Raw genomic sequence first — 26,909 nt, 5'->3', positions numbered from 1 at the left:
TGCCATGCAGTGTAGACAGAGTCAAGGAGGTTGCTCTGTGAATTGAAAATGGAAAGTGGAACTGATTGATTCTGAAAGTAAACCGCTATAATGAATAAAAATGAGTAAATGGGTTTGCATGTCTTCTATTTCCTAAATAGGCGAAGAGACCTGAATAAATCTTTTTGAAAAATGAAGAATGATAATAAAAGAACATTTCATGCTGAAAGCATAACAAAAAAATCCCAGATGTGAGTATCCATCTTATCCATCTTGGAAAGGCAAATGCAAAAGATTGGAGTCTTCTGTGGGAAATGGGTCACCATTTTGAATGTTGTTGAAACAGAATCCTCCAGGGAACGTTATCCTGAGCTCTTTTTGTGTATTAGCTCAGTTTTTCCAGCTGTTTTCAGAACATGCATATTCCTGTCCATCTGCTAAGCTGCTTTGGTCTCCCCAAGGTGGTTGTTTAAGAACAAAGAGGTCAAGAGAGACACAGGCTGCAATCCATGAAGCTCTTTCTAGTCACTTTCTACAGAGCCACGCACGCACATTTGCCCCACAAAACAGCTCTCTGATCTTCAAATTAGGATCGTCTTCAGTAATCCTCAAGCTTTCATACACTCGATACACGATTGGGGTATTCCTTAAAAATGCAGGTCCCCAAACCTTTGGCTGAGGCCAGGGAACAAACGCCTTGTTCCCCTGCCTGTATCCTGGCCATATGAAGAAAGGGCTCCACATATGGCACATGGAGAAATATTCACCTGAGAGATCAGATCAGCAGCATCCTCTTGTTTGGTCCATTACAGGCTTATTTTAACTTGTTAATATAACTTAGTTTCCCATCCTTCTCAACATGTAGGTTAGAGACTCCAACAGAAGCAAATCAGGATATTATTCTTCCTCCCCTGTCCTTTTCAACTATCACTGAAGAAATTCTTCTACTTCCTTCTGAAACCTTGTACTGTAACCTTTCCTTTCCTAGACCCTCAAACACAAACAGGAGGTTGAGATGCTACGAGAGCTTTTCCTTCCAGCTAGATAGTCAGAAACTCTCATGGTCTATACCATGATACACCCTCTGGTATAAATAAAAAACCCTAGTCGAGGCCACCTCAATGGCCACATTTTTATTGATGTTTACTTTGTCACAAAATTGTACTTTATTGGTCACGGGGCATCAGGCAAACCTATTATTAATAATGAAAATTTTAAAACCTACCAAAGGTGAATAATATCTTTATAATCCAAAGAGCATATGATATTTAGGATTTTGGGGGATATTGAATATGAACATATTCACTTGTAATTTTACAAAAATCTTCATTCTGAATTTATAATGTTCTAATTTTACATATGTAAGAAAGAAGGACAATTGACTTCAAGTTTATCAAGTGCTAACTTGGGAGAAAGGACATGACACTGGGAATAGACTAAATGTGTGATGACGTGTCCTCGAAAATCCTCCATCTCGTAGAGACAGGGCTTGACACTGACATTCACACTTGGCCTCACCCACACAGCAGAGACTGGCAGAGACAACAGGCACTCCCAGAGGCAATGTCTCCCATCACTTGAGAGAGCACAGAGAACTGACGCCAGTGTCCAATCACAAGACAAAATGAACATGCAGTGCCTGGGTTGCTTGTCCCTGAGCCAAATGCTTGAGAGCACATCTAGTAGAACGTGTGGACCCTGATTACCCTGGAATAGGCTGACCTTATCCTTCCCAGTCTATAGGCTGATCCGGTTCTCTCATGTGAAGCTACAGTATTGGCTTCCCAGGAGTAACAGACTAAGTTGTTTTTATTTTTCTGGCTCTTGCCTACAGTGACACAGCAGGAAAAAAGCCATGCTTTTATGCTTATCTCTGGTCCCAAAGTCTCCAACATTAGGGATATTTATGAGAAGTTCCCTTGGAGGGGTGCTTTTCTGGCCACTGACGATGGTATTTATAATTTAATTAATAAGATAAGAAACGTGCACTGTAGGGTTTCAATCAAAACTGGTCTAGTGGTTTGGCCATACCCCAACATTTGTCCATAGGTCTAATTGGGATACCTTTGGGGAACTATCCTGACCTTCTGATCATCTCCTATTTATAGAGTCATCCTTTGAGTTTGCACAGTTCTGGTCTGGAAGCTCTCTGCCTGAAACATAGTCATATTTTCCTCATGGGTCAGCAAAGGAGATGATTAAGTACATTGCTTTCAACTGCATGTGTCAAAGTGGAGTGTGAAATTCATTTAGCTGATCACAACTAGTATTTTTATTTTCAATAAAATATCATAAAAATTCCAGTCTTATAGAAAGGTAAGTACTATTTCATGGAATTTTATTTATATTTGTATGTATGTACATGTGTCATGAGTTGCAATGTAGAATATATCTTTCTTTTTTTGTAGTACGTGGGCCTCTCACTGTTGTGGCCTCTCCCGTTGCGGAGCACAGGCTCCGGATGCGCAGGCTCAGCGGCCATGGCTCACAGGCCTAGCCGCTCTGCGGCATGTGGGATCTTCCCGGACTGGGGCACGAACCCGTGTCCCTTCCATCGGCAGGCGGACTCTCAACCACTGCCCCACCAGGGAAGCCCCTAAAATATATCTCTTATTTGAGGTTGAGGTTTAAAAAGTTCAGGAAATACTGATCTATTACTTGACTTTGATCTGTAGGGGTTAAGAGCATGAATGCTGGGGCCAAATTGCTCAACTATCACTTGCTAGCTGTGTGACTTTAGGAAAATTACCTGACTTCTCTGTGCCATTTCACACATTTCGCATATGTAATATGAGAATAATAATGGTGGCTACCTTATAGGGTTGATATGGGATTAAGAAAACTAATATTTGTCAAGTGTTTAAAACCTTGCCTGGCATACACTAAGTGCCTTATAAATGTTTGTGGGGAAAAATATCAGTTCTGCAAGTATCCTTTTATATTCTTTTACACATTAATCAAGACAACGAAGTCCCTGCCCTATGGATATTTGTAGTTTAATATATATATGTACTTGAAAAAGTTGTCTGTTCTGAGTGGCAATATATTGGAATGTTTAAGAAAGTGCCTCGGACCAGACTGCTGTGTTCAAATCACAGTTCTACCACTCATTTGCTGTGTGACCTTTGGCAAGTTATTTGACCTTGCAGATCCTCAGTTTCTTAATCTATAAAGTGGGGCTAATAGACTCTATCTCATAAGGCTGTTGCCAGGATTAAATGAAAATACCCATAGATGCTTTCGGAGGAAGCAACAATAGCTATTATCATTCTTCCTGTTAGCAATTCAGATCATGTCTTGCTTCTTTTCTGATGTACTGAAAAGTACCACTCCTCCTCTTTAATGTGAATGGCTTGCTTAAGTCATCATTTTACTTCAGCTGTGGTGAATCAACCACATAGGGGCTCAGATAAAGACCAATACTCCTGACTAGCAAAGCAATTGTGCAGCCCAAGATCGGATTCAGACTGCCCCACTGTGCTCTCTCTATAGCCTTGCTCTCATAACTAGTCAGTTTACTAGAACTGTTCTTTTGCCTCAGCAGGTCTTCACAGCCCCTCAGATAATTCTGAAGTGTCACAATGGAAGCCTGACAGCCAGAGCTGTTTTGCAGTATGGCTGTCTATGGCAATGGGGTCACATTATATTTCCTTCCCCCTCATCTTGGGGAGGGAAACTGATCAGGACAAAGCTTTCTGTCCAATATGATGAAGCACTTTGTATGATGTATCACTTATATGTAGATATGGTGATAGCATAAAAGGACTCATTAGCTGAAGGGGCTTTCAACTCGAGTCCTCCACTTCTTAAGGATGTTTGGCAAGGCTGTTCTGACAAGGAGAAATCTAAGATTCTTGAGGACTCCTGAGCTTGAGGACCTAATTGTTTTCCTATGGCTCTTTCCTCTTCTCCTGTGGCACATTGTTAGTGTAGCACTACCATAGCTTTTGAAAATTAATAATGGAACTATATTATGCAGCATCAATCTCTTGCTTGACCATAGGCTCCTCCAGGGCAGGGGACCTGACTTATACATCTTTGTATCCCCTGCAAGCACCAGGCACACATCTCAATCAACGTCTGTGGAATTGAATCTGGTTGAATTTAGATCCCAGGTCACAGTGCCAGAGCTCACAGTAGGACTGGAGCTGAAGGCAAGGAATCATTTATTTCCCACTGCTGAGTTGACTGCTGGCTTCTGAGATATTCAAGTCACCCCATCACGCTGAAGGCCACCCAGAGAGGGCCTTAAGGTGATTCTATTGGTGCCCTTAGTGAAAGTTCTTTCTCCTAGTTCTTAGAGGTAAGGAAAATGAAGCAACCAGTCCTGCATCTTGTTGGTTTACAAGCCAGGCTAGGAGAAAGTAAAGTGGAAATGTGATCTCTTTTCATCCTATGCTTAGCTGATGTGGAAAGACAGGCAATGGTGGGCCAGCAGCCCTCTCAAATTCAGTTTTGTCTAGTATCTGGCACAGTGCTGGGCATATTCTTGGTCCTAATTAAATACAGGGGCATAATTTGTCATTTTCCTTCCTTTCAAAAGGTACACGTCTTTGACTTAACTTTTTAATTTACAAACAGAAATAAAGACAGAAAATCGTCTTTTGAAAACTCTCCATGTGTCTAAGCCAGGCAGTCTGCTGAAGCTTTAAATATATTTGTTCTAATTCTGCTCATAGGGAGACAAGACAGATATGACTGTCTCCATTTCCAGTTGAGAACACTGACGCCCAGGGAGCTTAAGTGGAGAATCCGGGATCGGAGATCAGCTCGGTTTGGATGCACTCACTGTACCATGAAGTTTTCCCCTTTCTCCTCCAGCACGCTGGTGGGTGCGTGCATGTGTGTGACTGTGTGTGTGTGTTTCCTTTTACCCTTAAAGCCCAGCTACTTCTCCTTCTGGTCAGTTTCCTGGATTCCACTTTTTGGAAACGAAGTCCAGCTCTTGTCCAAGGTCTCACTGCCCTCTCGGCCATCTTCCCCTGGCGTTCCCAGGACCGCCAGCCGCTCCTTGGCTAAATTCAGAGTACCAGGCTTAGGCTCCGATTCCGGGCTCCATTCCCACCCTCCCAGGGCAGGTGCCTCGTCCCGGCCCCCAGGACCCCGACTCTGCAGCCGGAGCCTCGGCCCCGCCTCCCCTACCTGACGCAGGTGCGCCTGGGGCGCCGTAGCCTCCGCCCACCGGCGTGCCTGCTCTGCCATTGGTTCTCCCGGCTGCCCGTCTCTTTCGCTGGCCCCGCTCGGTCCCGGAGGGGTAGGTTTTACTGGAGAAGCCGCAGTCCCGGCGGCTCGGGCGCTGCGCAGAGTGCGGACCCGCGCTGGCATGTCCCCGCGCGCGGGAGCCCCAGTCGACCGCCGGGTGCGGGCGGCTGCTAACTTGGCTGCAGGCTCCGGCGGCCCGGCCGCGGCCATGTAGTTGCCGGCGGAGCTCTCTGCAGCCCGGGAGCGGCAGCGAGAGCGAGCAGGAGCCCAGCAGTTCGAGGCTTTCCCCGGAGGCGCTGAGTGCGTGCCGCGCCCTCGCCGGCCCTTGGGCCGCACTTTGGGCCCGAGAGGGAAATGGGGGAGAAAGTTTCGGAGGTGCTGGAGCCAGTGCTCCGCGGCTGCAGCGGCCACAGTGCCCGGACTCTCGCCCCTGCGGCGGCTGCCGCGTCCTCGCCGGGAGCTTCCTCTGCCGAGTCCTCATCGGGCTCAGAAACTCTGTCGGAGGAAGGGGAGCCCAGCTTCTCTCGCGAGCACCCGCCGCCGCCGCCGCCGCCGCCGGGCGGCGCTCGGCCGCCCGCCGCGTGGGCTCCCGCGCGCTTGGTGCCAGAGCGTGGAGTCCCCACGCCGCCGCCGCAGCCGCCGCTGCCCGGAGGAACCGCGCCCCCCGCGCCCCGGGGCAGCAGCGCGTCCCAGGAAGAGCAGGATGAGGAGGTGGGCCCGCCTTCCCTCCCCCCGCCACCGCCCCTCTGGTCCAGGCTGCCAGGCGACCGCAGCTCTCCATCCCGCACGCGGGTGGTGGGCAGGCGTGCTGGGGCCTGGAGAGGGAGAGGGACCCCAGATGCTGTGCCCCGAGCCCTGGGTAATGACAGGAGCTTCCCTGTGGGTCACCGGTTTCCCCATGGCTGTTACCTGTGTGTGTGTGTGTGTGTGTGTGTGTGCGCGTGTGTGTGTGCGCGCGTGTACATGTGCTGCCTGATAGTGTGCTTCTCCAGTGTCAAAGCAGCAAACTCCGTCGATCAGGATCTGCTCCTTTGGGTCTGTGAATGGACGTGAGCTGGACGCCTGGCTTGTCCCCACAACTGAGACCTCGTTTTCCGAAGTGGGCGTTGCTTCCAACCGTAGCGCTTGGGCAGAGGGGGGAGTGTGGTGAAGGGACGGTTGTGAGAGGGGAGTGGGTGTGTTGGAGGTGGGGGACGGCTGGCAGCGGTACCCGCGAAGTTGCGCGGCGGAGTTTCGGTTGCATTGGCCCCGGCGTCCCCCGCGGGTGGTTTTGGCTGGTCCCGCGGCGTCGGTCCTCCGGCCCTCGGCCGGCGGCGCTGACTTGCGCTTCTACATCTCCGATTTGGACTTGTTCCGGGGTGTCCAGATGCGTGCTGGTCGCCAGACTGAATGGGGAACGTGCCCCCTTCTTCGGGGGACTGCGTCCATCCTGGTTTCTTGGAAGAATATTCGTGCAAAACTTGTGGGTCGCGTCCTGACACATTGAAACTATGACTTGGTGTCCTCTCGCCTGCTTTCTCTGGCTTTTTTCTGCTTTTGGAGGACAGTTAAGGAAGCATAAGGTTCTTGGTGTCTTTGATTGGTTGCTTTGGACGTTTCTTGAGGGGAAGTCATCTTGATCAGGGAAAGGCCATAAATAAAACATCACCCTAACAGAGCCTCCTTGTGAAGTTAATTCCTCAGTGCCAGTGTGGTGTTTTCTTCCTCTCTGATGGGGTTAGTTTTAGTAATTGTCTCTGTCCGTCAGAAGATGCAAGCTGAGGCCAGTGCTCTGACAGTAGCCCCCTGGGACCCCAGCCTGGAGGCATAGACTGGATCTGGCGCAAAGTGAGGGGAGTCAAGTCCTAGCCTGGCAGAGATGGAGCAAGCCCTAGTGGTGGCCCAAGCCTCTGGCAGTAACCAGAACCCATTCCCCAGTGCCCGGAGGAACGCGAGGATCCTGGACAGGTGCCTGGAGATTTGCTTTCTAGAACTGTCTCTGCTTCTGAATTGTGAGATCTTGGATGAGCTGATTCCTCTGAGGTCAGTTTAATAATCTGTAAAATGAGGGGTATGACCAGTGAACTTCAAGGTAAAGTTTATTTCCACACGAACCCTCCCCTGATCAGGAATTTAGGATGGATCCAAAGTGCAGGTTGATCCTAGGGACAGGGTGCCAGGAGTTAAGCTGAGCATCACACCCACCACAGAGTTACCTGACCAAACCCCCAGACTAAACCAGTGTTCTCAGTGGTTGCATCTCCCTTTGAAAGATGCCATGCATGTGCTGGCGTACTTACCGAGTTGAGCACACTGGTCACTGGGCAGTAGGGGATATGACCCAACGTAATGATTTACCACTAGATTCTAATATAGTGTTGCCATCGGTAGAGAAGATGGTAGAGTTAGTTGCCCTATGTTTTCTGCGTAGCTAGGAGGGTACTTCATGATACATAACATGGTCTTGCAGATCCCAGGTGGGGGAAGTCAGGAACTTCTCACTTTTGATCCCAATCCTGTAGCTGATTTATTGCCTGGCCTCAGGGTGACAGTGTTTTATTTTCTTGGAAGTGGATGTAAAGATAGCTTATTACACAGGCACTGCAGTGAGGAATGGTTGATTGAAACACATATTGGAAAGTGGAATGACTAAATAACATTGGTCAGTATTTGTGAAATCTCAGAATTGGATGTAAAGTCATACAGTATTGCAATTTATTGTGTAACTTAACCTGTGGCAGGGGATGCTGGAAATTGTCCAGGAGTGGAAATCTTGACCTTCTCTGAGAATTTTAAAGAGAAACTAAAACTGTGGAGTAGAGAAGTTATAGCCTTGGTGAGAGGGGTTGAAGTCCAGTGTACGTTTTCTGGCTCTTACACTGGTGCCAGTATGGTGCAGGGGTTCTTAGCCTTTGAGAGAGTGTTTTGGGTCTCTTTGAGAACCTATGAACGCTCTCCCTCCTCTCCTCAGAAAACGGGCACCACTATAAATACCATTCTAGCAGGTTCAGTGAGGAACACTGGGTTACACACTCTCAGTTTGGTGGAAAGACCTGGGTTTGATTCCCGCCTCTGCCACCTTAACTAGATGTGAGATGTGGACCACTCAGCTGATGTAAGGCCTGATTTTTCCCCTCTTAAATGGGAATAATAGCAATAGGGTCATTAGGCATTTTATACATGCCACCTAGTTTAATCCTAGTATAGTATCTAACATTTAGCATGGAGTGCTAAGTAAATATTAATTTTTCAAGTTCATTTGTGATTAAAAATGTTGTGAAAGGAGGTACAAGTTTGGGCTGGCTTATTTTATTTATGCATAATTAATCTGCTCCCTACTTTCAGAGAACCTGAGGCCTTGTCTATACTGTTTATTACCACTTTTTTAGTATTAGTTGGGAAACAGTTTTTATCTGGATCAGGTTGCATTATGGGAAGGCACTGTTAGCATAGTGTTAGTTATACGGTAGCAAGGCACTGAGTAGAAAGCCTTGAGGGAAACCCATAAAATGGAAGGAGGTTCATTTAGATTTAAAAATTGTTAGGTCTGGCTTGGGAGACTCATTGTCTTCCAGTTTTTTTTTCAGTAAGTTACTGCATCAATTTTTAAAAAGCAGCAAAATTCAATTTCCTAGTGTATTATTGCAGTGCTAATTTTTTGGGCACCCTTGTTGAAGCTGCTTGCATATACTACTAATGTCAACAGTGTTTGACCTATTTCATATTTTATCTTACTGTCAATATTTATGTAAACTTACAAAGTCTCATAGACTTAAATCAGCCCTTTAAGCTTTTGGTGTCTTAAAAACAATACTTTACCATGGCAGTGATTGTAGTTTTTATGTACTTAATAATCAAACACACGAGAGAGATAGTGCATGGTTTTTTGTTTAAATAAAGTGCATCTCACTTAACCCCTGATAACTCAAGCCTGTGGATTTGGGGGTCTCTGCAAGTTGAGGGTAATGGACTGTGTTTCGGATAGTCATAATGATCTGGATTGGAGGAGTGTCCCTCTAACATTTCTGAGATTTGCTCTTAGGCGCTCTGCCCTGTCCCTTCTCAAAGCACCTTCTGATAACTCTCATAAAGTACTCAGTGCCGTTTGCTGTGTGTCGATGAACTCATAAGGGCAGGAAGTTTGTCTTTGTGTGTTTAGCACAGTGCTTCTAATATATTAGTAGGGGCTCAGTACATATATGTTGAATGAAAGAGGAAAAATACATCTTTGAAAACGGTTGCACATTTGACTGAAGGGTGACCATGTGTGTATTGTTTTGTCTGTTGTGAATTATGCTTAAACCTCTAGATCTCTTATCAAAAAAGCCTCCTAAATCACGGTGAAAGTATTATGAGCAGTTTTTCCAGGTGAATTTTGAAGAAAGTCAAATCAGTGAGGATCCACTCACAATGCCTGTGCAAGACTTGAGTATTTACTCTGCTTTTTACTGTGTGTGTTAGAACTTGAAACTTTCAGGGATTCTTAGAACAGCAGAAAAAAAGCTTATTTGGTAAAAGGATTTTAAACTCAATATAAAGCGTCTAATTTTTTTTTTTTTTTTTTTTTTTGTGGTGCGCGGGCCTCTCACTGTTGTGGCCTCTCCCGTTGCGGACACAGGCTCCGGACGCGCAGGCTCAGCGGCCATGGCTCACGGGTCTAGCCGCTCTGCGGCATGTGGGATCTTCAGAGACCGGGGCACGAACCCGTGTCCCCTGCATCGGCAGGCGGACTCTCAACCACTGAGCCACCAGGGAAGCCCTAGTCATCCATTTTATCTACATAAGTGTATACATGTCAATAGCAATCGCCCAATTCATCACATCACCACCACCACCCCACCGCGGGTTTCCCCCCTTGGGCTTCCCCCCTTGGTGACCATACGTTTGTTCTCTACATCTGTGTCTCAATTTCTGCCCTGCAAACCGGTTCATCTGTACCATTTTTCTAGGTTCCACATACATGTGTTAATATACGATATTTGTTTTTCTCTTTCTGACTTACTTCACTCTGTATGACAGTCTCTAGATCCATCCACGTCTCAACAAATGACTCAATTTCGTTCCTTTTTATGGCTGAGTAAAATTCCATTGTATATATACACCACATCTTTATCCATTCGTCTATTGATGGGCATTTAGGTTGCTTCCATGACCTGGCTATTGTAAATAGTGCTGCAATGAACATTGGGGTGTATGACTCTTTTTGAATTATGGTTTTCTCTGGGTATATGCCCAGCAGTGGGATTGCTGGATCATATGGTAATTCTATTTTTAGTTTTCTAAGGAGCCTTCATACTGTTCTCCATAGTGGCTGTATCAATTTACATTCCCACAAGCAGTGCAAGAGGGTTCCCTTTTCTCCACTCTCTCTCCAGCATTTGTTGTTTCTAGATTTTTTGATGATGCCTATTCTAACTGGTGTGAGGTGATACCTCATTGTAGTTTTGATTTGCATTTCTCTAATAATTAGTGCTGTTGAGCAGCTTTTCATGTGCTTCTTGGCCATCTGTATGTCTTCTTTGGAGAAATGTCTATTTAGGTCTTCTGCGCATTTTTGGATTGGGTTGTTTGTTTTTTTAATATTGAGCTGCATGAGCTGTTTATATATTTTGGAGATTAATCCTTTGTCCGTTGATTCGTTTGTAAATATTTTCTGCCATTCTGAGGGTTGTCTTTTAATCCTGTTTATGGTTTCCTTTGCTGTACAAAAGCTTTTAAGTTTCATTAGGTCCCATTTGTTTATTTTTGTTTTTATTTCTGTTACTCTAGGGGCTGGATCAAAAAAGATCTTGCTGTGATTTATGTCAAAGAGTGTTCTTCCTATGTTTTCCTCTAGGAGTTTTATACTGTCTGGTCTTACATTTAGGACTCTAATCCATTTTGAGTTTATTTTTGTGTATGGTGTTAGGGAGTGTTCTAATTTCATTCATTTACATGTAGCCATCCAGTTTTCCCAGCACACTTATTGAAGAGACTGTCTTTTCTCCATTGTATATCTTTGCCTCCTTTGTCATAGATTAGTTGACCATAGGTGTGTGGGTTTATCTCTGGCCTTTCTATCTTGTTCCATTGATCTATATTTCTGTTTTTGTGCCAGTACCATATTGTCTTGATTACTGTAGCTTTGTAGTATAGTCTGAAGTCAGGGAGCCTGATTCCTCCAGCTCCGCTTTATTCCCTCAAGACTGCTTTGGCTATTCGGGTTTTTTGTGTCTCCATACAAATTTTAAGATTTTTTGTTCTAGTTCTGTAAAAAATGCCATTGGTAATTCGATAGGGATTGCATTGAATCTGTAGATTGCTTTGAGTAGTATAGTCATTTTCACAATATCGATTCTTCCAATTCAAGAACATGGTATATCTCTCCATCTGTTGGTATCATCTTTAATTGCTTTCATCAGTGTCTTATAGTTTTATGCATACAGGTCTTTTGTCTCCCTAGGTAGGTTTATTCCTAGGTATTTTAGTCTTTTTGTTGCAATGATAAATGGAAGTGTTTCCTTAATTTCTCTTTCATATTTTTCATCTTTAGTATATAGGAATGCAAGAGATTTCTGTGCATTAATTTTGTATCCTGCAACTTTACCAAATTCATTGATTAGCTCTAGTAGTTTTCTGGTGACGTCTTTAGGATTCTCTATGTATAGTATCATGTCATGTGCAAACAGTGACAGTTTTACTTCTTCTTTTCCAATTTGTATTCCCTTTATTTCTTTTTCTTCTCTGGTTGCCATGGCTAGGACTTCCAAAACTATGTTGAATAATAGTGGTGAGAGTAGACATCCTTGTCTCATTCCTGATCTTAGAGGAAATGCTTTCAGCTTTTTACCATTGAGAATGATGTTTGCTGTGCGTTTGTCATATATGGCCTTTATTATGTTGAGGTAGGTTCCCTCTATGCCCACTTTCTGGAGAGTTTTTATCATAAATGGCTGTTGAATTTTGTCAAAAGCTTTTTCTGCATCAATGAGATGATCATATGGTTTTTATTTTTCTAATTTGTTAATATGGTGTATCACATTGATTGATTTGTGTATATTGAAGAATCCTTGCATCCCTGGGATAAATCCCACTTGATCACGGTGTGTGATCCTCTTAACGTGTTGTTGGATTCTGTTTGCTAATATTTTGTTGAGGATTTTTGCATCTATATTCATCAGTGATATTGGTCTGTAATTTTCTTTTTTTGTAGTATCTTTGTCTGGTTTTGGTATCAGGGTGGTGGTGGCCTCATAGAATGAGTTTGGGAGTGTTCCTTCCTCCACAATTTCTTGGAAGAGTTTGAGAAGGATGGCTGCTAGCTCTTCTCTAAATGTTTGATAGAATTCACCTCTGAAGCCGTCTGGTCCTAGACTTTATTTGTTGGAAGATTTTTCATCACAGTTTCAATTTCATTACTTGTGATTGGTCTGTTCATATTTTCTTTTTCTTCCTGGTTCAGTCTTGGATGGTTATACCTTTCTAAGAATTTGTCCATTTCTTCCAGGTTGTCCATTTTATTGGCATAGAGTTGCTTGTAGTAGTCTCTAAGGATGCACTGTATTTCTGCAGTGTCTGTTGTAACTTCTCCTTTTTCATTTCTGATTTTATTGATTTGAGTCCTCTCCCTCTTTTTCTTGATGAGTCTGGCTAATGGTTTATCAATTTTGTTTATCTTCTCAAAGAACCAGCTTCTAGTTTTATTGATCTTTGCTATTGTTTTCTTTGTTTCTTTTTCATTTATTTCTGCTCTGATCTTTATGATTTCTTTCCTTCTGCTGACTTTGCGTTTTGTTTGTCCTTCTTCCTCTAGTTCCTTTAGGTGTACAGTTAGATTGTTTATTTGAGACTTTTCTTGTTTTTTGAGGTAGGCTTGTATAGCTATAAACTTCCCTCTTAGAACTGCTTTTGCTGCATCCCATAGGTTTTGGATCATCGTGTTTTTATTGTCATTTGTCTCTAGGTTTTTTTTGATTTTCTCATTGATTTCTTCAGTGATCTCTTGGTTATTTGGTAGTGTATTGTTTAGCCTCCATGTGTTTGTGTTTTTTACTTTTTTTTCCCTGTAATTCATTTCTAATCTCATAGCATTGTGGTCAGAAAAGATGCTTGATATGATTTCAGTTTCCTTAAATTTTCTGAGGCTTGATTTGTGACCCAAGATGTGATCTATCCTGGAGAGTGTTCCGTGCGCACTTGAGAAGAACGTGTAATCTGCTGTTTTTGGATGGAATGTCCTATAAATATCAACTAAATCTATCTGGTATCTTGTATCATTTAAAGCTTGTGTTTCCTTATTAATTTTCCATTTGGATGATCTGTCCATTGGTGTGAGGTGTAAGTCCCCACTATTATTATTATTATTTTTTGTCTATTAATCTAAACATTTTATTTATTTTTATTTATTTATTTTTCTACGTCTTTATTGGAGTATAATTGCTTTACAATGGTGTGTTATTTTCTGCTTTATAACAAAGTGAAGCAGTTATACATATACATATGTTCCCATATCTCTTCCCTCTTGCATCTCCCTCCCTCTCACCCTCCCTATCCCACCCCTCTAGGTGGTCACAAAGCACCGAGCTGATTTCCCTGTGCTATGCGGCTGCTTCCCACTAGCTATCTATTTTACATTTGGTAGTGTATGTACGTCCATGCCACTCTTTCACTTTGTCACAGCTTCCCCTTCCCCATATCCTCAAGTCCATTCTCTAGTAGGTCCGTTTCTTTATTCCTGTCTTACCCCTAGGTTCTTCATGACATTTTTTCCCCTTAAATTCCATATATATGTGTTAGCATACGGTATTTGTCTTTCTCTTTCTGACTTACTTCACTCTGTATGACAGTCTCTAGGTCCATCCACCTCATTACAAATAGCTCAATTTCATTTCTTTTTATGGCTGAGTAATAGTCCATTGTATATATGTGCCACCTCTTCTTTATCCATTCATCCAATGATGGACACTTAGGTTGTTTCCATCTCCTGGCTATTGTAAATAGAGCTGCAATGAACATTTTGGTACATGACTCTTTATGAATTACGGTTTTCTCAGGGTATATGCCCAGTAGTGGGATTGCTGGGTCATATGGTAGTTCCATCGTTAGTTTTTAAAGGAACCTCCGTACTGTTCTCCAGAGTGGCTGTATCAATTTACATTCCCACCAACAGTGCAAGAGGGTTGCCTTTGCTCCACACCCTCTCAAGCATTTATTGTTTGTAGACTTTTTGATGATGGCCATTCTGACTGGTGTGAGGTGATACCTCATTGTAGTTTTGATTTGCATTTCTCTAATGATTAGTGATGTTGAGCGTCCTTTCATGTGTTTGTTAGCAATCTGTATATCTTCTTTGGAGAAATGTCTATTTAGCTCTTCTGCCCATTTTTGGATTGGGTTGTTTGTTTTTTTGTTATTGAGCTGCATGAGCTGCTTGTAAATTTTGGAGATTAATCCTTTGTCAGTTGCTTCATTTGCAAATATTTTGTCCCATCCTGAGGGTTGTCTTTTGGTCTTGTTTATGGTTTCCTTTGCTGTGCAAAAGCTTTGAAGTTTCATTAGGTCCCATTTGTTTACTCTTGTTTTTATTTCCATTACTCTAGGAGGTGGGTCAGAAAGAATCTTGCTGTGATTTATGTCATAGAGTGTTCTGCCTATGTTTTCCTCTAAGAGTTTGATAGTTTCTGGCCTTACATGTAGGTCTTTAATCCATTTTGAGCTTATTTTTGTGTATGGTGTTAGGGAGTGATCTAATCTCATACTTTTACATGTACCTGTCCAGTTTTACCAGCATCACTTATTGAAGAGGCTGTCCTTTCTCCACTGTACATTCCTGCCTCCTTCATCAACGGTATGGTGACCATATGTGCGTGGGTTTATCTCTGGGCTTTCTATCCTGTTCCATTGATCTATCTTTCTGTTTTTGTGCCAGTACCATACTGTCTTGATTACTGTAGCTTTGTAGTATAGTCTGAAGTCAGGGAGCCTGATTCCTCCAGCTCCGTTTTTCGTTCTCAAGATTGCTTTGGCTATTCGGGGTCTTTTGTGTTTCCGTACAAATTGTGAAATTTTTTGTTGTAGTTCTGTGAAAAATGCCAGTGGTAGTTTGATAGGGATTGCATTGAATCTGTAGATTACTTTGGGTAGTAGAGTCATTTTCACAATGTTGATTCTTCCAATCCAAGAACATGGTGTATCTCTTCATCTATTTGTATCATTTTTAATTTCTTTCATCAGTGTCTTATAATTTTCTGCATACAGGTCTTTTGCCTCCTTAGGTAGATTTATTCCTAGATAATTTATTCTTTTTGTTGCAATGGTAAATGGGAGTGTTTTCCGATTTCACTTTCAGATTTTTCATCATTAGTGTATAGGAATGCCAGAGATTTCTGTGCATTAATTTTGTATCCTGCTACTTTACCAAATTCATTGATTAGCTCTAGTAGTTTTCTGGTAGCATCTTTAGGATTCTCTATGTATAGTATCATGTCATCTGCAAACAGTGACAGCTTTACTTCTTCTTTTCCGATTTGGATTCCTTTTATTTCCTTTTGTTCTCTCATTGCTGTGGCTAAAACTTCCAAAACTATGTTGAATAAGAGTGATGAGAGTGGACAACCTTGTCTTTTTCCTGATCTTAGTGGAAAAGCATTCAGTTTCTCACCATTGAGGACGATGTTGGCTGTAGATTTGTCATATATGGCCTTTATTATGTTGAGGAAAGTTCCCTCTATGCCTGCTTTCTTCAGGGCTTTTATCAAAAATGGGTGTTGAATTTTGTCAAAAGCTTTCTCTGCATCTATTGAGATGATCATATGGTTTTTCTCCTTCAATTTGTTAATATGGTGTATCATGTTGATTGATTTGTGTATTTTGAAGAATTCTTGCATTCCTGGAATAAACCCCACTTGATCATGGTGTATGATCCTTGTAATGTGCTGTTGGATTCTGTTTGCTAGCATTTTGTTGAGGATTTTTGCATCTATGTTTATCAGTGATATTGGCCTGTAGTTTTCTTTCTTTGTGACATCCTTGTCTGGTTTTGGTGTCAGGGTGATGGTGGCCTTGTAGAATGAGTTTGGGAGTGTTCCTCCCTCTGCTATATATTTTTTTCATTTTTTATTTTATTTTTTTGCTGTACACGGGCCTCTCACTGTTGTGGCCTCTCCCGCTGCAGAGCCCAGGCTCCGGACGCGCAGGCCCAGCGGCCATGGCTCATGGGCCCAGCTGCTCCGCGGCATGTGGGATCTTCCCGGACCGAGGCACAAACCCGTGTCCCCTGCATCAGCGGGTGGACTCTCAACCACTGTGCCACCAGGGAAGCCCCCTCTGTTATATTTTGGAAGAGTTTGAGAAAGATAGGTGTTAGCTCTTCTCTAAATGTTTGATAGAATTCTCCTGTGAAGCCATCTGGTCCTGGACTTTTGTTTGTTGGAAGAGGTTTAATCACAATTTCAGTTTCAGTGCTTGTGATTGGTCTGTTCATATTTTCTATTTCTTCCTGATTCAGTCTTGGCAGGTTGTGCATTTTTAAGAATTTGTCCATTTCTTCCAGGTTGTCCATTTTATTGGCATAGAGTTGCTTGTAGTAATCTCTCATGATCTTTTGTATTTCTGCAGTGTCAGTTGTTACTTCTCCTTATTCATTTCTTATTCTATTGATCTGAGTCTTCTCTCTTTTTATCTTGATGAGTCTGCTAGTGGTTTATCAAGTTTGTTTATCTTCTCAGAGAACCAGCTTTTAGTTTTATTGATCTTTGCTATCGTTTCCTTCATTTCTTTTTCATTTATTTCTGATCTGATCTTTATGATTTCTTTCCTTCTGCTAACTTTGGGTTTTTTTGTTCTTCTTTCTCTAATTGCTTTAGGTGCAAGGTTAGGTTGTTTATTCGAGATTTCTCCTGTTTCCTAAGGTAGGATTGTATTGCTATAAACTTCCCTCTTAGAACTGCTTTTGCTGCATCCCATAGGTTTTGGGTCGTCGTGTCTCCATTGTCATTTGTTTCTAGGTATTTTTTGATTTCCTCTTTGATTTCTTCAGTGATCACTTCGTTATTAAGTAGTGTATTGCTTTGCCTCCATGTGTTTGTATTTTTTACAGATCTTTTCCCCCCCACTATTGCTGTGTTACTGTTGATTTCCTCTTTTATGGCTGTTAGCAGTTGCCTTATGTATTGAGGTGCTCCTGTGTTGGGTGCATATATATTTATAATTGTTATATCTTCTTCTTGGATTGATCCCTTGATCATTATGTAGTATCCTTCCTTGTCTCCTGTAATATTCTTTATTTTAAAGTCTATTTTATCTGATATGAGTATTGCTACTTCAGCTTTCTTTTGATTTCCATTTGCATGGAATATCTTTTTCCACCCCTTCACTTTCAGTCTGTATGTGTCTCTAGGTCTGAAGTGGGTCTCTTAGACAGCATATATATGGGTCTTGCTTTTGTTTCCATTCAGCAAGCTTGTGTCTTTTGGTTGGAGCATTTAATCTATTCACGTTTAAGGTAATTATTGATATGTATGTTTCTATGACCACTTTCTTAATTGTTTTGGCTTTGTTTTTGTAGGTTCTTTTCTTCTCTTGTGTCTCCCACTTAGTGAAGTTCCTTTAGCATTTGTTGTAGAGCTGGTTTGGTGCTGCTGAATTCTCTTAGCTTTTGTTTGTCTGTAAAGCTTTTGATTTCTCCATCGAATCTGAATGAGATCCTTGCTGGGTAGAGTAATCTTGGTTGTAGGTTCTTCCCTTTCATCAGTTTAAGTATATCATGCCACTCCCTTCTGGCTTGTAGAGTTTCTTCCGAGAAATTAGCTGTTAACCTTATGGGAGTTCCCTTGTGTGTTATTTTTCGTTTTCCCCTTGCTGCTTTCAGTAATTTTTCTTTGTCTTTAATTTTTGCCATTTTGATTACTATGTGTCTTGGCGTGTTTCTCCTTGGGTTTATCCTGTATGGGGCTCTCTGTGCTTCCTGGACTTGGGTGGCTATTTCCTTTCCCATGTTAGGGAAGTTTTCGACTATAATCTCTTCAAATATTTTCTCGGGTCCTTCCTCTCTCTCTCCTCCTTCTGGGACCCCTATAATGCGAATGTTGTTGTGTTTCACATTATCCCAGAGGTCTCTTAGGCTGTCTTCATTTGTTTTCATTCTTTTTTCTTTATTTTGTTCTGCACCAGTGAATTCCACCATTCTGTCTTCCAGGTCACTTATCCGTTCTTCTGCCTCAGTTATTCTGATATTGATTTCTTCTAGTGTAGTTTTCATTTCAGTTATTGTATTGTTCATCTCTGTTTGTTTGTTCTTTAATTCTTCTAGGTCTTTGTTAAACATTTCTTGCATCTTCTCGATCTTTGCCTCCATTCTTTTTCCAGGGTCCTGGATCATCTTCACTATCACTATTCTGAATTCTTTTTCTGGAAGGTTGCCTATCTCCACTTCAGTTAGTTTTTTTTTTGGGGGGGTTATCTTGTTGCTTCATCTGGTGCATAACCCTCTCCCTTTTTATCTTGTGTTTGTTTCTGTGAATGTGGTTTTCATTGCATGTGCTGCAGGATTGTAGTTCTTTTTTGTGGGGATGTTTTTTAACTGTTCTATGAATGATGTGAGTTTGAAGACTGCTCTTAATGTTATGCATAGATGTGTAGATGAATGTCTAGTCTTTACTGGTGAAGAGAATAAATAGCAAAGAGCAACCATGAATTCAGTAAAACTTTTCACTGAATTGGTGTTTTATGAATCATAGCAGCTACATAATTTGCAAAGAAGAGTAGTGTGTAAATCTTGGCATGTTTATTATTGAATCTGCTTTTGACTCCCTGCTTCAATAAGAGCCACAGGTTTGGAACGTCAGTCAGCCAATGTATATTGACTCTCGTGAAGCATCACCTTTGGCACTGAAAACACAAGGGTGGACAAGACAGAGATAGTTTTGACCTCACAAAGCTTCTAGTGTAGTGGGGGAGATAGTCCCTAGTCATAGTGGCTAGCCACATGAGTTTTCATTAATTGACTTCCAACGTGGTAGATGGGGAACAGCCTCTGAGGGAGTGTGCACCTCATCTCCCCTGGGAGGTGGGGACTGCCTCACTGAGGAGTTATGGGGGAAGCGGAGGTACAAGAGTAATGCAGGGAGCAGAGAGAGCGGTGCGGGTCTGGGGGCTGAGGACTCTGGGTCACGTGTGTGGAGCTGAGGAGGGCATGGCCTCGGGGGACGCTGGAGAGAGAAGCAGCGGCTGGGTCATGCACACCTTGTGGACTTTATTCTAAGCCACCGGGAGCCACCGAAGGTTTGAAGCAAGGAGATGACTCCATTGGCTTGGCGTTTCGGGAAGCCAGGCATCCTGGAGCCCACCTGTGGGGAGCCGCAGGTGTAGCTCGTTGAAATGTTCCAGGTTATCAGGGAGCTGATGACTTGAGAAGAAGCCATCTTAATAAGCGGTGTGTCCGCGGAACTGGGGGCTCATTCTTGGCGGCTCAGGCGTCCAGGAAATGGAACAGGGTCGAGAGAACACCTTCGTGTGGCTATTAATGCTGCTCTTCACTGCTATGTTGCCTTAAGCCTAGTATTTTCTTGAAGGAAAACCTTTAACGATGAATGGAGACAGAGAAGAGGGCCTTGCGAATGCTCACGCCCACAGTCAGTTGCAGGGGACGTTGACCTGGGGTGAAAGGAGGAGAAATTGCCTGGAGGCGGTGTGACATCCTCTGGTGGTGGGAAGTGTGGTGTTTGTGAGCTAACACGCGTTATGAGAGGCTGGCTTACTTGCTTGGATGTCCCTGAAGAACGTAGGGTCAGAGTCAGGGAAGGGCTGAGGCTTTTACCCTTTCCACCCCGGGTCTGAGGTATGCTAGGAAATGTCAAATGTTTATATTTCACCAGTGTTTCGGAGCCAGTGACAAAGGCTGACTCTGTTCCCTCAGACTTAGTGGATACAGTGTATGAGTCCAGCTGTTTTTCATTCTGCCCCTGCAAGGAAGGGTGTGGAAGCACGTTAGGGTGCGGGCTGTGAAGATGGTAAACTGCAGGAAGAATCCTGATAGAAAAGTTCTCACGATGAGAAGGGTCCGTAACCTGATGTTAGAGAAAACTGAGCGCCGTGTGTGTGTGTGTGTGTGTGTGTGTGTGTGTGTGTGCGCGTGCGTGCGCGCGCGCGCGTGTGTACGTACAGGTACGCATGCGCCTGTATATCTAAGAAGAGATAATTGTCCTTTTTAGATGGAAGGCACCCCAGGCCATGTTAAAGCATGGTCGCACATTCTGTAGTGTTGCCTGGAAAGGACTTGTGCCCCCCTCCTCCATCCCTTCAGACCAGCAGCCAGTGTTCCCTACTCTGGGGTCAGTGTCTGTATTGCCTAAGGGTACAGACCAGTGATCCCAGTTCAGCCACTTATAGGCCGTGTGCCTTTGGAAAGGTTATTAATACTGAGACTGTTTCCTTATCGTAAAATGGACATGGCAGTATTTATTGCAGAGGGTCATTATGAGAATTAATGAGCTGTTTTGTATTGAGGACCCAGCATGATTCCTGGCATGTAGTATGCGTTCCATGATGGTGTTTGCTAATATGACTGAGTATGGAAAAGCTGGTTGATGCAGACTATCAGCTCCATAGCCAGGAATAATCGGGAGCCTAGACGTCCCTTCCCTGACGGATTATGCTACCGGCATGGTTTGCTGGTGGTTCTGGGAGGCCCTTTCATTCATAAGTAGGTAGATATGTAACATAGCGATCACTTTTAAATTCATGGACACAGCATTCCTTACGATGTACTAATAGCAAAGCCTCATGGTTCATTAACTCTTCTGTAGACACGATCTCTCTTTTGCTCATGGAAGCTGCTGTTAGTGATCATGTATTAAATGATATCCTAAAAGACTGTGAACGTGCAAATTACTAGCTATGCCCAGGGATTTAGTAAGAAGACAGCATGTCACCCCTGTGATGAGGCTGGTGACATGACCAGGTAATTCATGATGATCTGGGGACTGAGAAGGGAGTAACAAGGAAATCAGATGATTTTCTGGAAGCCAACTTTGGTTCCTATAAGCATCGGGTGGGGAGGCAGGTGGTCCAGGGGCCACCCCAACTTCACAGAGGGGAAATCCGTTAGACATGTGATAGAACTATTAAAAATGCAAGAACTCATGTATGTGAATTGTCTGACCAAAAGTCTGTTATGTCCCTTTGGGGCAATGTAAACATTTAAATTTTTTAAGGCAAAATTGCAAAAACCTAGGAGTGCTTTTGATATAACTCAGATAAATGCTGGTGCAGTGACCGCAGGTCGTTTTCCCTTCCAGCAGCCTGGTGCTCTGCCCTGTGTACCTGTTCAGGTTGACATTTACACAGCTTTGCATCATTTAGTTCAAGGATGATTGTGTCCTTTTATGTCTCTGATATTTAGTCCGGTTTCTTATCTGGTCCTATTATTTTGGGGGTAGCGCATAAGATCAAATATGATTAAGCAGAAGTCTCTTTCTCCAGCAGCTTGTGTGCCCTTGTTTCTTTCCCTGTCTTTGTCCTTCTCTCTCACCTGGTTCAGAATTCCTGGAAAGGATTGGACAGTAGTCATGTGTGTTTCCAGGCTCAGGAGAGAAAACCCTTAAATGTGAAATGTCAGTTCAGGACCGTGGTCAGCGGTACACAAACATTCGAGTCACATTTAAATGTATAGAACTTGTGTGAAATTTCTGGTTGCTTCTCCAACTTCTCTTAATGAAAAGCATTCACTGCTTATTTAGTAATTTGAATTCATAACTAGGCACATGTGTCTGTGAGACAGCTTATTAATTTGTACCCTAGGCCTGTACTCTTTTGCTAGCCCATCAATTCTCCTCTTAGACACAGTCCATATATTTTTGATTATGGTACTTACTTCCACTGAACCTTTCAGCCCAAATGCTCTGTATTGATATTGGGGGCAGGGGGAGGTGGAGGGGAGGATGGAAATACTGACAAATTGGCTTCCTTTTCTTAACTAATTTCATAGGCTATGGTGTGGAAAACGAAAATTTAATTTTAACTTTCTTGACTTTGTAGTTTTGAGGTGTGTTCAGGGGCCAACAAGCTCACAGGTGCACCCAGTTTAGTGCGGGTAGCTGAATATACATTCACAAACTCACATCAGGTGTGTGTCTTTTGGCCTCTGCCTTAGTACTTGGTCAGCTACTTTTTTAATAAGCTGAGAAGTTAGGTATGTAGTTCCCTCCTGGTTGATGATTTTGTGCCTTTCCAAGTTTGTTTTAAAAATAATACCATCATATCTTGGGGTTCTGGTGTTAATGTGTGTCATAACTGGCATTTCTTTATACAGAGATGCATGTACCTTCTGCAATGCAGGAAGGGTCCCAGTGCCTCACCAGTGGTAGGGAAATAAAGTAAAATTGGGTTAAAATTGGTGGTTAAAATGTTATGTCCCTGTACACTGTCCTTGAGACTTATATTCTCAGAAATTACACATTTAAAATTGCTTCTTAGGGCAATCATTGCTAGGTAAACTGCATTAAGGTATTGATATAGAATGCAGTTGTGATGAAATCCATTTTGTGTATAAAGGTTAAGTGATTATTTTCACAAAGAGGTTCTTTAGGAATAAATTGATTCCACAGGAATGTGTCTAGCTCCTATACACTCAAACTCACAGAATTTGCTTTGTCACTCCCTTAGTTTTAGCTGGAGTGCTTAATTGAAAGCACCTGAGGCTTAATTGAAATCAGCATCAGCCCAGGGCAGCTCTGAGGCTACTCACTTAGATGCAGCCAGGAAGAGATGGGGAGAGTTGCTCCAGAGGAAAGGGCAGTCCCAAATGTTTGTTTGGAGAGAAACGACCCTCAGGAAGTTTTACTTAAGGAGAACTTCAGACTCATCTCAAATGAGTAGAGTACAAATCAGAAAGACCCAAGAAAATGCTGACCTTCCTGTTCTTGTGGCTCTTATGAGACTAGTTAAGTTGAATCGCCAGGTTAAGCCAGTGTAGCCTTAGTTTAAACACTGAGTGAGCACGTGTGAGCACGAGAGAGCGAAGGAGAATGAGAGGAAAACTGCTTGTCAAGTAAGGAAAGACTATCTTCTCTTTCCCTATGTTTTGGTACTTTATGTGTTGTTGAAATCTTACCTTTGTAAATTTTACTTCATGTACCACTTTATTTCTTTGGGATTTCTTGTTTTTTTTTGTTCTATAGACACTGTTTCCCTAATAAGCTACCGCAGTTCACTGTTGTTTGGGAAGAGAGGAGGATGGTCCAAAATGTGCCTCTGAGACCTTTCAGGACTCGCTTTAATCTGTGGTGATGGCGGGTCCTAGCCCTGATGCGGAGTCTCTTAGGAGGACAAGAGATAACATGGGCATTCTCTCTCTGTGAAGTCTCTTGGTTTTCTTTATTGTAATGTCAATATCACTGACTTTTCAAGACTTCTGCTTTTGAAATTAAAACATTTCTACTTGGAAAAAGCTGAGGGCAACGGTTTTAAAATTATAGAATAAGACCTGTTGGGAAGAGTTAGACTGACAGAGTAGCAATGTGACAGTTGTGTAACCTGCTACAATCATACTGTTTTAAATTTTTTAAAAATTATTTCTGAGTCATCACTTTCTGTGTGTTAGGTTGCCTGTCATTCTGTGTTCTGAATCATTCCTGTTTCTTTCATCCCCTTTTTTATATATAGCTTGGTCATCAGAATTTTAAAAAGAACATCACAAATCACTTTGGAAGAGTGTAGTAAAACCTTTGTTAAACAGAATGTTTGGGGGAGAGACTTTGTTTTGGTTACTCAGTTTTATGATTCACTGAAAATTAACTTGAAAGCTCTTTTGTTCTCACTTTGTTGTTTAACTTTTTTTCTTATAATTTCAAGGTGTGGTTTTCCTGCCTTATTTTGTGCTGAACAAGTTAGCTTTTTTTTTTTAAAAATTATTGGACATATTGTAATGCTTTAGGGCTCTCACTTTGGGTATCAGTCACCTTTGAAAACTATGGAAGATGGAAAAGTACATAAGAAGTATAAAATTGCATGTGCTATTAACAAATAGTCTTTATTTCTTTAACTTTAAAGTTGAAGTTAGCAAAGTACTTTTTTTCTGAGGGTTGTGCTGCATTATCTTTGTTCCTGGGTTCTGCCAGATCTCGTATATATTGTTAAAATTTGTACAGTACTTAACCAGTTTGCACAGGATTTCCTGATACTATTTCAACTGTTCTCTCCTTCTCGTTTTGCACACACTTCTTTTTGTAGTATAGTTAATAGTTTCTCTCTCCTCCACCCCACTAGACTGTATAACGTTGAGAGGGTCACTTAGCCACAGTATGGTAGTGTGGGCCAATTGAATTACCAATTAAGCTTAAAAAGACTTTTGTAAAAGTTGAGTAAATGCACGTAAAGCACTCAGAATGGTGTCTTGACGCAAATATGCCTCGATGGCAATTTGGGGCAATACTTATGATTATCCACTATATGTCCTGTCCATTTGGCATTAAGAGTTTTGAGTTAAGTATCTGCAGAACTTTTAAGGTCAGGGGGAAGATTTAACTGGTGGCCTAAAACCCAGGATCATAGGTTTAATGGTCTGAGTGGGTTTCTACAAATGAAGTTTTGACTATAAACCAATTCTTATTTTTCTGTGAGCGTTGGGAAACCGTATTCTGTTAAGTTGTTCACTACCATCACACTTGTAGCTCTAAGCCATTTTTGGCCACATGTTTAAAGGAATTATTTTAATTGCTGATGAAATATTGACAACTATCCTTAAAATTTTAACAGTGATCCTGGGCTGTATTCATTAGTGCTCAGGATAAACTGCTGTCAGTGGAAATGTCAGGAATTCTGGCAACTTTGTCAGGGCTGGATAAGTGGTGATGTAGGAGTTGGGAGTTGAACTGTGCCTTGGCTCCTTGCTGGGCAAGGAATTAGCCTCCACGGTCTTCCTTGTGTGATGAAAGTCGGTCCTTTCCAGCTCCAGTTTTTTGTTTCGTCTTACAATAGAAACATTGATTTAAAAATTTAAAGTTGTCATCAGTATATAATTTGTTACAGAACCGTCATTCACATTTGTCTTTTGATGAATTTGAATTTGTGAATAGGCACATGCTTAAACGTACAGAAGAAATAGAGTTTACGTATATGTTCATCTTCTAAAATTATTTGGTATGTTTCTGTCAGTCATCATGAATACATGTTGAGTGTGCTCTTACCTCCCAAACCTGCAAACTCTGGATAACAAGGTCACTTTTGCATTTTTCTGGATGCAGTAGCACACTGTTGTGTGTATCAGACATGACTGTTGGAGGTGAAATGATAAAAGGTGATTTTTTGGTGCTAGCTCTCAGAGACTGACTGCAGAGTGGGACTTTTTCCCTGAGAGCATCTGCAGATCCTTAGATGAGTAGCAGAATTTGCTTATTCACAATAGCTTCCAAAGAGCAACTTGGGTTTGGAATTTGCTTGCTGCCTGGAATTACTCTGGGGCACATGTCCTGTCACAAGTCTGTCAATCCCATGTTCTAGACCAGAAACCTTTTGATTTTTAAAAATCATCCTTTCCTTTAAAAGATGTGTATGAGCTCTGCTACCCTGGGCAGCCAGGGCCCTCTTGTACTGTTCTGGGTCTTAGCCACCCAGCCCTTGTAGTGGACTAAAGTTTGTTTGCAAAGTTAAATCAGAATCTATAGGGAGAAATTACTTTTTACCAGTGTGGTGATTTTTTTTTTTTTTTTCAAACCAGAGGCTGGCAGCTCCAGCCTAAACTGTTAGCCTAAGCTTTTGGGATTTTTTATAAGTTCGTCTGAAAGTCAGTTGCTTGCAGAGTGTGAAGTCCCATAGAGACGTTTTGAATGGTGATTTGGTTTCCAGATCAGCCTACAAAAGACTGATTGACCCCTAGAATGGAATGTAAAGTCCGAGAAATGGGATAATAATGCTAGAAATGGTGAAAGAAGTAGAATTTTGGATTTGAAAGGTGGAAGGCTGCTTAGCATCCTGTTTTATCTAGAGAGATAAGTATACCTTGGCCAGAGCAGGTACCCGAGCCCAGACCTTCTGAGCTGTATCTGTTCCTGCCAGCTGGAAAGTGTCACCTCTAGCTTTCTGTCTCTAACATGAAGTTCTTTTTGGGGTACTGAGGGTTAGTATAACATCTTCTTGAGGTGGATGACTGTGGCACAAGTAAACCTTGGCTGTTCTCAACATCTGAACACCTGAATGAGCAGGGCCCTGCCCTCCCAGGTGTTCTGAGTTAGTGAACAGGTGAGCTTGGGGAGCCTCCACTCCATCCACATGGTAGCTCTGGGTATCCTCCTGGAGGTGTGGCAATGACCTTTCTTTGTCTTTAGGGCACCTACATGGGTGCCCAAGACGCCTTCACATATTGGGGCAAATTATTTTAACCCAAAACATTGTCTCCTGCCACTTTTCAGTTCAGTTCTAATGGAGGAAACCTGCAAAGACTCAGAATTTAAGGTAGAAGGTAGGAGATACCACCTTACACCTGTTAGAACGGCTGTTATCAGAAACACAACAAGTATGGGCAAAGGTGTGGAGAAAAATGAACCCTTGTGCGCTGTTGATGGGAATGTAAATTGGTGCAGCCACTATGGAGAACAGTATGGAGGGTCTTCAAAAAATAGAACTACTATATGATCCAGCAATTCCACTTCTGGGTATTTATCCAAAGAAAACGAAAACACTAACTCATATATGCACACCCATGTTCATTGCAGCATTTTATAGCCAAGATATGGAAACAAATGTCCATCGGTGGATGAATGGATGCAGATGTGGAG

The 26,909-nt window shown here is 42.4% G+C and overlaps 1 protein-coding gene across 3 annotated transcripts in view; it reads left to right on the top strand.

Annotated features, from left to right (window-relative positions):
* The first annotated feature begins 5,313 nt into the window (after nt 1-5,313).
* MAST4 (microtubule associated serine/threonine kinase family member 4) overlaps nt 5,314-26,909 on the top strand; it is a 569,289-nt gene continuing 547,693 nt past the window's right edge. For all 3 annotated transcript variants that reach the window (XM_060009396.1, XM_060009392.1, XM_060009395.1), the window contains exon 1: nt 5,314-5,892. In XM_060009396.1, the coding sequence (XP_059865379.1) occupies nt 5,536-5,892 (357 nt within the window). In that variant the 5' untranslated portion in view covers nt 5,314-5,535. The remainder of the gene's footprint in view (nt 5,893-26,909) is intronic.

The sequence above is a fragment of the Delphinus delphis genome, chromosome 3 (assembly GCF_949987515.2).
Source record: "Delphinus delphis chromosome 3, mDelDel1.2, whole genome shotgun sequence".
In the NCBI taxonomy this organism is placed as follows: Eukaryota; Metazoa; Chordata; class Mammalia; order Artiodactyla; family Delphinidae; genus Delphinus; species Delphinus delphis.
Note: the sequence above shows the minus strand (reverse complement) of the source record. Positions and strands in the feature narration are given on the sequence as shown.